Source organism: Salvia miltiorrhiza, chromosome 6 (assembly GCF_028751815.1).
Source record: "Salvia miltiorrhiza cultivar Shanhuang (shh) chromosome 6, IMPLAD_Smil_shh, whole genome shotgun sequence".
NCBI lineage: Eukaryota > Viridiplantae > Streptophyta > Magnoliopsida > Lamiales > Lamiaceae > Salvia > Salvia miltiorrhiza.
In genome coordinates, this window is record NC_080392.1 from 10,171,009 (window position 1) to 10,183,106 (window position 12,098).

General features: G+C 35.0%; 2 protein-coding genes across 5 annotated transcripts; both read right to left on the reverse strand.

Moving 5' to 3' along the window:
• Positions 1-1,162: 1,162 nt before the first annotated feature.
• On the reverse strand, positions 1,163-4,075 carry LOC130988558 (cytochrome B5-like protein). The gene is made up of 6 exons (XM_057912442.1): positions 3,701-4,075; positions 3,027-3,116; positions 2,886-2,923; positions 1,811-1,888; positions 1,584-1,675; positions 1,163-1,391 (listed from the first exon to the last, which is right to left on the reverse strand). The coding sequence occupies exons 2-6, from the start codon at positions 3,103-3,105 to the stop codon at positions 1,325-1,327; spliced, it is 354 nt and encodes a 117-aa protein (XP_057768425.1). The 5' UTR covers positions 3,106-3,116; positions 3,701-4,075; the 3' UTR covers positions 1,163-1,324.
• A 1,730-nt stretch (positions 4,076-5,805) lies between these two features.
• Positions 5,806-12,038, reverse strand: LOC130988560 (tRNA A64-2'-O-ribosylphosphate transferase). Of its 4 annotated transcripts, none has more exons than XM_057912444.1 (7): positions 11,747-12,038; positions 11,084-11,238; positions 8,697-9,384; positions 8,248-8,348; positions 8,008-8,116; positions 6,614-6,673; positions 5,806-6,304 (listed from the first exon to the last, which is right to left on the reverse strand). In XM_057912444.1, the coding sequence occupies exons 1-7, from the start codon at positions 12,036-12,038 to the stop codon at positions 6,132-6,134; spliced, it is 1,578 nt and encodes a 525-aa protein (XP_057768427.1). In that variant the 3' UTR covers positions 5,806-6,131. The 4 variants fall into 4 exon arrangements, with proteins under 4 accessions (XP_057768427.1, XP_057768426.1, XP_057768429.1 ...); XM_057912443.1 differs by having other exon boundaries at positions 5,806-6,307; XM_057912446.1 differs by having other exon boundaries at positions 11,084-11,233; positions 11,747-11,875.
• Between the last annotated feature and the right edge of the window lie 60 nt (positions 12,039-12,098).

The window sequence follows — 12,098 nt, forward strand, 5'->3', positions numbered from 1 at the left end:
GGTGTTTTATGATGCATGGAGGCTGTCCTATTTATAGGCACAGACCACATCAATAGGGGGAGTTAATTCCATTAATGGAATTCAAATAGTGTCGGGGGTTACAGCAGTAACAGATGTAACAGCCCTGCTGTTTGAATCTGTCATGACTCCTCTGACAGCAGCAGTTACGTGGGAAGCTTCCTGGGAGACCAAGGGTCCTCCCGGGCCAAGCCCTAGTGGGCTTCGTGTGCGTGCACGTAGGCCCAACCGAGTTGGGCGGGGACGGGACCGGGACCGGGACCGGGGCCGGGGCCGGGCGGCGGCGGCGGCGGCGCGCGCGTGTGGGCTTTGCAACCCGTCACGTGTGCACACAGTTTTATTACATCATGTGATGTAATAGCTTTTATACTGTAATAAATGTTATCCACATTTCAATGTGGGATAAGCATTAAATCTTATTTAATGCTTATCTTTTCCCACAACTCCATGTTTCAAGTACCCAACTTTAAACAATTATTTCTCACTCACCGGAAATCGGTTTTGAGTAAATAAATATACTACGATCATCTACTCGGAACGTAGATCGATCATGTCCCATTTAATTATACTAAATTAAATGTTTTCGGTACTCAAAAAATTATCAAACATTGGTTACTCACAACCAATTTCCAACAAAATCTTTGTCGAGAACATCCTAAACAATACGACTGATAGAAGCTGTGCAGTGTATGTAGACTGTTGAGATTGTGATTCTTTTGTTTAGGGCCAGAATTTTTAAGAGGACTGTCGGATTCCTAGCATTTAGGTAGCTTTGATGTTTTTATAGATTAGCATTAATTGGTTCATCATTAATTTTAGGTCCCCTGTATTTTGTCACTTGTAGTTGTAGTGATGTTATTTAGTTGACACCGGGGTTAATGCATTTTTCTGGAATATTTTACACACATACTAAGCCGTAAGTTAAAGACGATAATGCTGTAGTAGTTAAAACAGTTTTAAGTTGTATCAGATCAAGGAAAGCATACATAAAAATATTTTCGACTACTAGTGGGTTTATTTTCAATTAGACATAATCAATCATCTATTTTCATGAACAGAGATTTGAGACTAGAAACAAGATATACAAATCTATTCTAACAAATTTGCACTTTCCTATTTTGGACTACTGGAAGAAATCAATTAATGATGAAGAACAAAAACGGATCACAAGTTTGATTAACAGCAAAAAATAATACTAGTATGTAATAATGCAAAGTTCAATGCCACTGCAACGTTTCAAAACTATTACGATCGAGCTCCAAAATACATGATTGTAAACTGAGCGATTGAGTTGATGTCCAAATAATTACTTCACTAAATCTCCAACGTAGAAGTCCTCAATCATATCAAAGACACGCGTAGCATGTTGTGGCCTGTAACAAGAGACAGATTAACCTCGATTTTTCATTCATCAAACTATGCAAAGCCACAGCAAAACAAGAGAGAGCTCGAAACACAAATTGGAACAGTTGAAATGGCAGAATCTTCAAGAAGTAGGTCAAATATTTCTTTGCCGCATGCTAGAAATCTATAGTCATGGGTTATTGATGAAATCGAAGACGTACCCGAAGAAGCCTTCAGTCGAATCATCACCAGCATGTGCAAGGATAGCATCACCACCAGGGTGCTCCTCTACATAGGAGGTAACATCATACACCTAAAAGCCCAGCAAATCAATCGCTCTCTCTTAGAGAAAGTTCATATGGTGGTGATCATAAAAGGAAATTCAACCATCCTTTCTTTTGTATTGAGAAATTCAAGAAACTTATCAGATATGAGTTCTGAAGAAAACCTTATCTTTTATGATGATCCAACAGTCGGTCCTCTTATTGTGAGATGAAACATCAGCTTTGGTGTATGCTTTGGATGCCTAAACAAAGTAATTGTGATAATCAAAAAGAGACTCAACAGAGGGCTCGCTTTGAAAGAACAAGCAATCGCCCCCCACCACCACCACATGAAAAGTAAAGAGAAAAGGGCAACAGTGAACCACCCAACTAATCCAATACAACCATGTAGTATCATAAATTGGCAAAACTAGACTACAATATACTCAAAACTTGAAATGGTTGATCTCAAACTCTATGCATCATTTACGCTGAATATTATTACATTTGGCATCCATAATTAGTCTTTGTCTTTTCTTTTGTAGGTAACTTTCGTTCATCTTTTCAGAGGAGAACTGCAAAATTAAGGCAATCAAGCCTTAAGTTAAATAGTGGTTACCAGTTTCATTTCCAGAACCATAATCATTTAGATACATTTTTTTTACATCTGCAGGGAACCGAAACATATTCAAAGTTAGGATCCTATTCAGGACAAGCTTTCTTTTTCTCGAGAGATTGTAAAAGACTCCTACACTTCAAGTACAGTATAATAACACTGCAGCATGCATCAGTATTTATTCCCTCCATTGAAGCATAGCAACACTTCCACTGTCAAGTTCCCATCTACTAAATCATAACTGACAATCGGTTCCATCACATTCACTATCTCTTCGGCTATGGCTTAAACAGTTCTGTTGAACTGATTGGCTTATGAAATACATTTTGAAACTAACGACTAATGATCGATGATGATTAGAGAATTCTTTGCATTTCATTTCTTTTGATTCATCATAACAACTTAAATATGCAAGCCAACATGGGAAAGTTGCCTCTTTTCCTTTTAATTCGTATGAAAATCATAACTAGCAAATTATACATGTCAATTGACTCTCAGAGAAATATGAGTATATTTGTTCTTTTTCGCTAACCAAACTTTGTAATTAGCAACTTAAACATTACAAGGAACATCCATATAAAGTAACAAATTATTTTCTTCTTTGAAGTAATTAAGGAACAAAAACAACAGATTCAAATCTATACCTGAGAAGTAAACTTTTTCTCTGCCCTTTTTCCACTATCTGCATCCCACCAAATTCATTCAATCAAGTAAAAGGCAAGATTTTTTTTCCTCACGGTATCGTGTGAACAGACAAAAACTAACAAGAAAAAAAGAAAAATAACCAGATTTACGAAGTCGAGGGATTAGAATGAGCATGCCCGATACAAATCCAAGAAATAATGTCAGCATTAATAGATCCATTGTCAGTTAATCTGCCCACAAACATAGAAAGACATAAGCAAAAGAAGAAGATAATTGGTGAAATCGAAAATTAATAGAAAAGCCAAGTGCAGCCATGTTTTGGCCATTTTCCTGCCAATAGAGTGTGAACTTATATCTAATTTGTAAAAGTGTTGGATGAATTTTGCCTCTTGGTTAATAACCATTTTTCATATTAACAACTCAGAAAATAAAAGAATCTGCTCTGTCTAAGCTTGAAGAAAGAAGTTCCCGTTTCACTTTTTAGAAAAAGATTAGGTGATGAAATTTTGTATATAGAATCAACTCAAATATATTCTCACATTTACTTTCAAAGATGATGAGCACATCTTTTATCAATGCAGGACATTCCATCCTTATAGTGTTAAAACAGTTCTAAAGACAAACCTAAAATTAAAGTGCTATGCATATAACTACCTAAATATCTATGTTTCCACATATCTATAGAAGCCAACATTCATCATTCATCGAAGGAAAGTTAATTCTAGAAAGAGTAACAAGTTTGCCCCAAATTACAGAGGAAAAATAATATACAAAAATCGAACTTCTAAAACATAGAAATAGCCTGGCGGCTTACCTGCAATACCGGAAATTGGGCTTTGGAATCTGCTGCTACTGCGGAGTCAGAGGACGGAGACACCGAGGCCGAAGGAGGCGGGGCGACAGGGAATGCTAGGTGAGGGCGGCGACGCGGTCCCGCACTGCTGCTTGCAGAGCTGGGACGAAGCGGGGGTTGTGAGATAGAGAAAGGGGTGGGGGGTTGTAAGAGAGAGAAATTGGATAGACAGATGAGGGTGGTCGTGGTGGTGGTCGACGGCGAAGAGACGCCGAATCTTAGGAAGGGAGAGAACCGGTGAGTGTGAGTGAGAGTGAGAGTGAGAGAGAAGTAGAATGGAGAGATGCAGATTGCAGATGCAGGACAGAAAAGAAAAAGTAAAAAAGAAACAGAAAAATATTTTAGAATAAATATCATAAAAATTTCTCAATTATATCCGCTTTATTAAAAATATCATGATAGTTTAAGAATTTAGAGAATATTTCAAAAAATTTAAGATATTTTTAATAATACGAATATAATTAAGGAATTTTCATGATAATTACTCAATATTTTAATAGCTTGATACATAGGGTTTGCTTATTTAATTCGTTAGGCTTATTTATTTATGTTGGCCCTTTATTCCTTTATTCTCTTCTAACCAATTGAACTAATGGGTTTATTTGTATTGAGCTTATTTATATAATTTTTTAATAAAATGATGGGCTCTTAAAAAGTTAGGAGTTTTTTTTTTTCTTCCAGAAATTTGAGATAAAAAAAAATTACGTTTATTTTTTATTTTGATGAATAATATTATTACAAATAATTTAACATTTAGAATTTAACATTTAGAATGCATTTTTTTTTATTGATAAATTTATCATGAAAAAATAATGGATAACATGATTTTCTTCCTTTAAATCTCTTCTATTTTCTCCTCATTTTAACAAAAGAGAATTTCACCTTTTCATGCTTCATTTTCACTATCACACAAAAAATGAATATTATCCCTACTTTAGAGTAAAAAAAAAAAAAAGAATGGGAAAAGATAGAATTATCTTTTGTAGAGAGAAACTTTTGTAATCTCTCATTTTTTATGATAAATTTATGAATCAAAGAAAACACACCCTTAGAGTTAAAGAAGAAAGATATATGTAATGTGAATAAAATAAAGTGTATATTGTTAGAATTTTTTGTGAGAAAAATAAATGTGCAGAAAGAGATAAATAATCAACTTAATAAAAATGCTAAAAAACAATAGATTTTTATGCAAATTAATATAAGTATTATGATTTCATATTAAACTTAAACTAAAACTATTATTAATCTATTTAAGTATGTATTTTATAATTAATTCTCTCTCTATATCTAGAATCGTCGCCGTATCTTCACCATGTCGGGAGCAGTGCCTCTATCCCTTATGATATTCTCTATCTCTTCTTTACTGCTTTCTCGTCTCGATTCTCCAGCGCCACCGGCCCACCGATGCTTGGACCTACCACCGTTGCCATCTCCAAACAATTATTACACATTTTTGCGAAAAGTATATAAATTTCATAATTTTAAGAAAAATTGTGTAACAAAGTATTTTACACTATTATACACTTTTTCGCTGTTATACACTTTTGCAAAAGCATAGTGCAAAACTGCGTAACAGTGTAAAAAATAATGTTACACACTTTTCTTAACTACAAGGGTATTTTGGTAAGAAATGTTACTATTTCCATAATTTTATCCATATGGATATAATTTCCTTTTACTATATGATTTTGACTATAATAAAGTGCTATATCTATATACGGTTTATATTAGTTTCCTCACTTTTAAAAAATTATGTATCTCTTTTCAATTTTTTAAATTATGTATTTTTTATTTATTTTTATATAAAAAATAATTAATAGAACATAATTATGTAATTATTATAATTCATTTTAAGAAACGCTATATCAATATATAATCTCATTTAACATTTTTTTCTAAAAATATTTAGTTATATATGTATCTTTATTTTTTTTAAACTATAACTATTACCGTGCGAATTCTAATACTAAAAACTAAAATTTGTAAATCTATAAAGATATTTCAATTTTACTCGACTATTTTAAGATACCGCCATGAAGAAAAACAAGATCATTTAGTCGTGCATGTTTGTAAATTCATCTTCTTTCACTTTTCATATCTGAATAAACAAGAATCTTGTCCAAACCAAACAAACATATCTTTCAACAGACGCTGTTCAGACTAGTGATATAGAAGCCATGTCATGGAAGAATAATACAATGATCACTGCAAACTTGTCTAATTTATTAATCATCAGCCCTGAAAGCCTAAACCGATGCTTAGACACATACCACAGATCAAAAATCACACGAAGAGGCTCATACACCGACGGGGGGCTGTTACTGGTGTCGCTTAACTTTCAACCGTTAGCGAGGATCGAGTATCCGATGGTGACAGACTTGTGTTGCATATATTATGAAACAGAAGGGATGATACATTCTCCAGTGAGGCACGCAAACACTTGTTTCAAGTTTCCCCTTGATGGCCGCGCATTAACAACGTACTTGCACACAAAAACTAACCGTCTTCGCAGCTCCAGCTTCGTGATTAGTCTCTTACTCAACCATCTTCCATCATCAAAGTTTCCTGCTGAGGCATTTCACAATTAGAGAACTTGGAATCACCGCCTAAGGAAACTACTCAAAACTTATAATCTAGCAGATTCATCAGTAGACTTTTAATTTTTGCTAATCGGGTGCACAGTTCGATATTCAACCAATCACATTAATCCACATGATCTCCAAGCAACTTGTACATGTAAGCTCAAATTGTATATACTTATAATTTTATTAAGCTAGGCACTGTATCACACTGAACATTCTAATAAGAGGACAAAATCTTAAATGCGGAAATTTATAAAACATACAGATTGTAGTGCAATGTCCTAATCCTCACCTGTTTCATCATAAAATGATGTAAAAATAGCCAAACAAACGCATACACTAATATCTTCTCCTGCAAAAATGTAAACAGAAAGAGATATAAATAAATGCTTTAGCAGTCAATGAAATTCAGTCACAAATCACAATGTATCAAATTATCATGCAAAAAAATTGCCATTAAGGAAAATGGAGAGAAAGAAGGAACTGCAAATGCATTTGTATAGAGAAGCCAAGCAGAGATAGACTGACAACTAGATAGAAACAAAGAAAGTCAAATAAAAGAAGAAGAGATGCAAATGGTTAAATGAGATGTAAAACCTTGATTTACTTTGTTTTGTGGATATGTAACATGCATATAACAACAAAATATGCTGTTTCTTGTCCTGATCAATTCATTTAGAGAAATTAAATTACATGACATATAAATGCATATTATTTCATGATAGGTAAGGCAGTTCTCTACAGGAACTAGAAAGCAGAGTGCTAGTATTAACCTTTACCTATGCAAAGAGAAGAAGCTACTTAAAGCCTGAGAGGATAATAGTACTATTACTTTGCATCTATTTCAATTTTACCTCAAAGTTTTCTTATGGAACAAGTTATTACATTAACTTCCCAAAAGTTTGGATTATATAGTATTAATCTATTTTGTAATTTAACCATAGCAACAAAGACCAGATAGATATTATTCAGCATTATCAATAATTCATAACTCGGGGAAAAAACAAACAATATGTTGAGTTCAACAATGGGTTTTTGAAGAATGAAAAATACTCCCTCCGTCCCATAAGAGTGTGCACTTTTTGCCATTTTGGTACGTCCCACAATAGTGTGCACTTTCCTCTTTTGGACCTCTTCTTTCCCTAATAAAAGTGGACCCCTTCTTTCACTAATAACACACTCAACTAAAATTTGTTAAAACTTGTGCCACCAACAATCATGCACACTTTTATGGGACTGAGGGAGTATGTTGTAACAGATGCATTATAGGGGGGTTAAAGGTTAGAAGAACATGATTCTGTCCATGTGTCAAGATTGCAAATCCTTTTATTTTAGAGGAAATCACGAAGTCTTCATGGAAAATGGGCATTTTTTGAGATATGACTCAAATATATTGCGAGATATTGAAATTATCAAGTGTTATCGGAATTAAACTTCTCCTGCAAAATGCAGGGGAAATTTAAGACGAATTAAAATTATCGAGTAATTTCATTACTTCAGTTTAAACTAGGTCATTAAGTATATGTATATTAAAAAAATAAATAAATGAGTCAAAATTACATTCTTAACAAGAAGCAGGAAAACTTTTCACCCGGTCTCTTTTTAGTAATGTTTTGTATATCCATCTATAATATATTATATCATTACATCTTTTAGATTAAATAAATGCAACATAAGAGTGCTTACCATTGCAGCAGCAAATTAGAAGGGTATTCCCCTGTCTTAACTGAGACCGGGCAAAGTTCAGAGCAGATGGGAGATTCCTTAACAAAGAACGACGGTCAAGTTTGGAGTCCTGTCAAAAGAAGAGCAAAGGGAAAACTGTCATAATTCCACAGTTAATAAAGACATAAATACGGGGAAAAAAGAAAGATAAAGAAATGCAGGATATCAAATCGATAAAGACTAATCCGTAATGATACAAACCAGAATTGGCAAGTGCAAATACATCTCGGGATTGTGGAGAGAGGCAGAAACTGATTCCCTATCACAGTTCAATATGCAGCAGGCAGGAGAGGCTTCCATGGCTGCCAATTAGGATATCTGTTAAAATGGGTTTGGGAACTATACTGACAATTCACAATGCACACTAGAACAAGAAAAGACGATAAATCAGTTGATTCCAACCCCACAAAATTGAAACAGGAATTTAGGTTTTCTCATGCTGCTTACCCCCAACTTGGCCTGTACATTCTTGGATGAGCTTTTACAGGAACAACTTACAATATTACATTCAAAATTTGGCACTCATTTACCATGTTAGGATCCAAATGGTGCAAACTGAAATTGTTTTTCCTCACTTGACTAGACATTGTAATTAGAAGCAGAAGGGAAAAATCAACAATTTTGCCAAGTAATAGATGATGGAGTGATACCAAGTTGAGATTTGCAAACTCCAATGTTGGTTGAGCCCAAAAACAATATGCCATGATAGTAACTTGATTTCTCACCCTCAGCAACCGTTATGCTATCCAACTGTAATGACTCTCCTATCAGAACCTTACTTGTGCTCCCAAGGCACTTAGAAGGTCTGACGGACACCTGCGGTGCATTTTCTCCCCTATATGCACGACAAACTCGGTCATTTTCAACAATATTTGCAATCTTTTGATTACATGTGTCAGGACCTGAGCTTATTATGTCATTCACATGTTTCCAGAAAAGATCTGGCGATAAACCTCTAGCCCAACTCTCTTCATCATCTCCAGCTCCAGCAATATAATTCCAACTAAACTCAGACGTAGTTCGCTGCTGAGAGCCACTCAAAGATGATGTTGAAACAAGTATGATAGGTGTAAAATCCCAAGAATCAAATTCTGGTACTTCATTTAACCAGATAACAGTTTTTTGTGAAATCCACAAGGGCCTTAGAGGTTTCCTCAAAGCTAATGCAATAGAGGCAATATCAGCTCCACTAGCCTCTAACTCCATATTCCAACCTTCCAAACGCTTTCCAATCATTTCTTTCTCAGTTTCTGAAACCCAAAGGGGAAGATGCAAGGAACAATCCCAATCAGAAGAGCCTTGGTCAGGATTCACCGGCTCATTTGTGGTGCCTGATTGCTATTGAAACAAAGAAATGGAAGTCAACTCTGATGTGTGTAAATATTATGAAGCATGTATTCTAGCTAACGAGAATATTCAATAGGACAGCTAGATATCATGGAAAAAATTGGATATTGTTATTATCCAACAAATGAATGAGAAGGGAAGTCAGGGGCTCATCAGCATGCAGGAAATCAAAGAGAGATAGAAAATGGTGAAAAAATATGACCACATATAAGTGTCCAATGAGTCACTACTACTTGGAAGTTGCAACCTCCACTTTAAATTTTCAAGCTACATCCAAAACATGAGCTTATATCAGCTAGGATCTGAAATGAAGCAATTGATACTCCTTAATAACAATACTGAAAAATATTGTAATTCAAGAGTTTGTAAAGAAAGAAACACAATAAACTCATAGTTTGTACCCTAGGTAATTAAATACAGGAGGCAAGCATACTATTTGGTAAATGCAAATATATCAAGAGGTTGGTTTACACTCATGGCACATTAATAAGCCCTAAAACAGAGAAATACTTCTAAAATCAAGAGCTGTAAGAGTAGTATATTTCTTGATTTCTTTTGAACTCACTTCACCTCACAATTGGTTTCTTCCCTTCATTTCTCGTTTAAGAATAAAAATTGAGGGGATACTTGCTGAATAGGGGGAATAAAATGGAATGGAATACGGTGGTTGGTTAGAATGAAATATCGTAAAACTAATAATTTCATTCCAAAGCTCATTCCTCAGGATGAGCCATACCCCCTAAATGTTAGGGTAGTGGTGAGTCCCAGAAAAACCGAAAATTTCAATTTTACAGAACCAAGCAGACTCGACATTTCATAGAACCCTGCCTGACCAAGCCAAACAATGATATTATGATCAATCCATGATGTTGCACACAAAATGATATTTATTGAAGATAAGCATAACACAGGGTAAGCTAAACAACAACCAAATAGGACAAAAACAAAATCTTCACCTAAAAACCATTGATCTTCCAACGTATCAATTAGCCTCTAAAACTAAATTCTTAAGACATATAACTGTTTTAAGCAAAATTAGCAAATGAATAAAAGTATATCATTGTATCTTGACTTATACAATAAATTTTTCAAATTCAAATTTTCTTTTCAGTTTTATAGGGTTAGAAACATTTAGTCATCTGAGCTATGCAAATTATGACATTTTGCAACCTAATCCCCTTGTATGACACTTTCAAATTGTAAATTTTTCACTACAACACTTAGTGTGGAATATCCTCTGAAATTCTATCATATCCCAACCTTTTCCTATTTTCAACTTTTATTCCTTTTCTGAACGATAAGGCAAGAACCCTACTACAGTTGCAGTAAAATTCTTAAAAACTGAACCATCAGCCATCTGTTTATTATTCTACTTTTTCAATATACTACTTTGCTTATTTCCAAACTCAGAAAACAGCACACGTGAAGTTTCGATTGATAATTGATCAGTTAGAAGTTTACAGGCTGTTGAAGAACACATATGATGATCAAAGGGTTTGCGCGTCCCAAATAGTTGATGCAGAATGGAAGTAAATTATTCACAAGCATAAAATATCATAAATATGATTTTTCCATATAAAAAATTTCAAAAGTTCAAGCCAAACAAATTGAATGAGGACATTTTGAAATTACTAGGTCAATGATAAACTTCAAAAGTTATACAGCCAGGAAAACAATAAATTCTACTTACGTTCTGCGGACAATCACATCTATCCCGTTTTCTCTTATAATTGAGAATTGCACGATTTAAGACACAGGTCCAAATTGGAATAGTCTTGGACATGCTATCAGGAAACCTCTTCCCTTTTCGTGTTGAATCGACAATGATACATCCTCCTCTCTGTGCTACCCACCACCAAGCACATGACAAGTCAATATACTTTCCAGATTACTGCAATTTACTTAACAGACTAAAATTATGCAACAATGAGATACTTAAAACACAATTCAATCTTGGTAAAGCGAGCCACTTTGTCTCAAAAATATGCTCTTAACAAGACTCGAGAAATATGGAATGAGTATTGGAAAATAGAATCACTTTCAATTCAAACATACATTGCATCATATAAGTTGCTTGTCATCAAGGAGGAACCAAGCAAGGTTCAGAAAGTTCTACACACACGTTGAGAAGTAAACAATAAAAAATAATAATCTCCAAATTGCAAACGGGGAGGTGTACATTTCAAGGATTGCTATGAAGGCCACAACAAAATGCAGACTCCTTCTTCGCCAATTGAGGAGTGTATATCTTCTCACAAATCAATTAACTTCAGATTTTGCATTTGGAGTTCACAATACAAGTTTTACCAGACGGAAGTGTAAGAGGAACACGTGAGAGAGAGAGAGAGAGTACCAACGAGGAGCGCGACATGGAGGTTGAGGCGGGCGGTACTGAAAGAGAGGTTGTTGGTGTGGCCGTCGGTAGATTTGAAGTAACAATTGGAGTGGAAATTGGGGGAGTACCAGAGGCCGCATCGGAGATTGGCGAGGAGCGGGAGCTCCGGCCATAGCTGAGCGATTTCTCCAACGAAGATGGAGTCCTCGTAGATGGAGCGCAGGGCGTTGTAGAGGCTGCTGTCTCTGCGCTTTATGCTCCGACATATTTTGTATATGTTTTGGCTTCGTCTATGCTCCTCCTCCTCCATTGCAGTTGCCCGCTGAGTTGACTGGGACACAAATCGCTGAGTTTCATTTCTGGGTTTTAA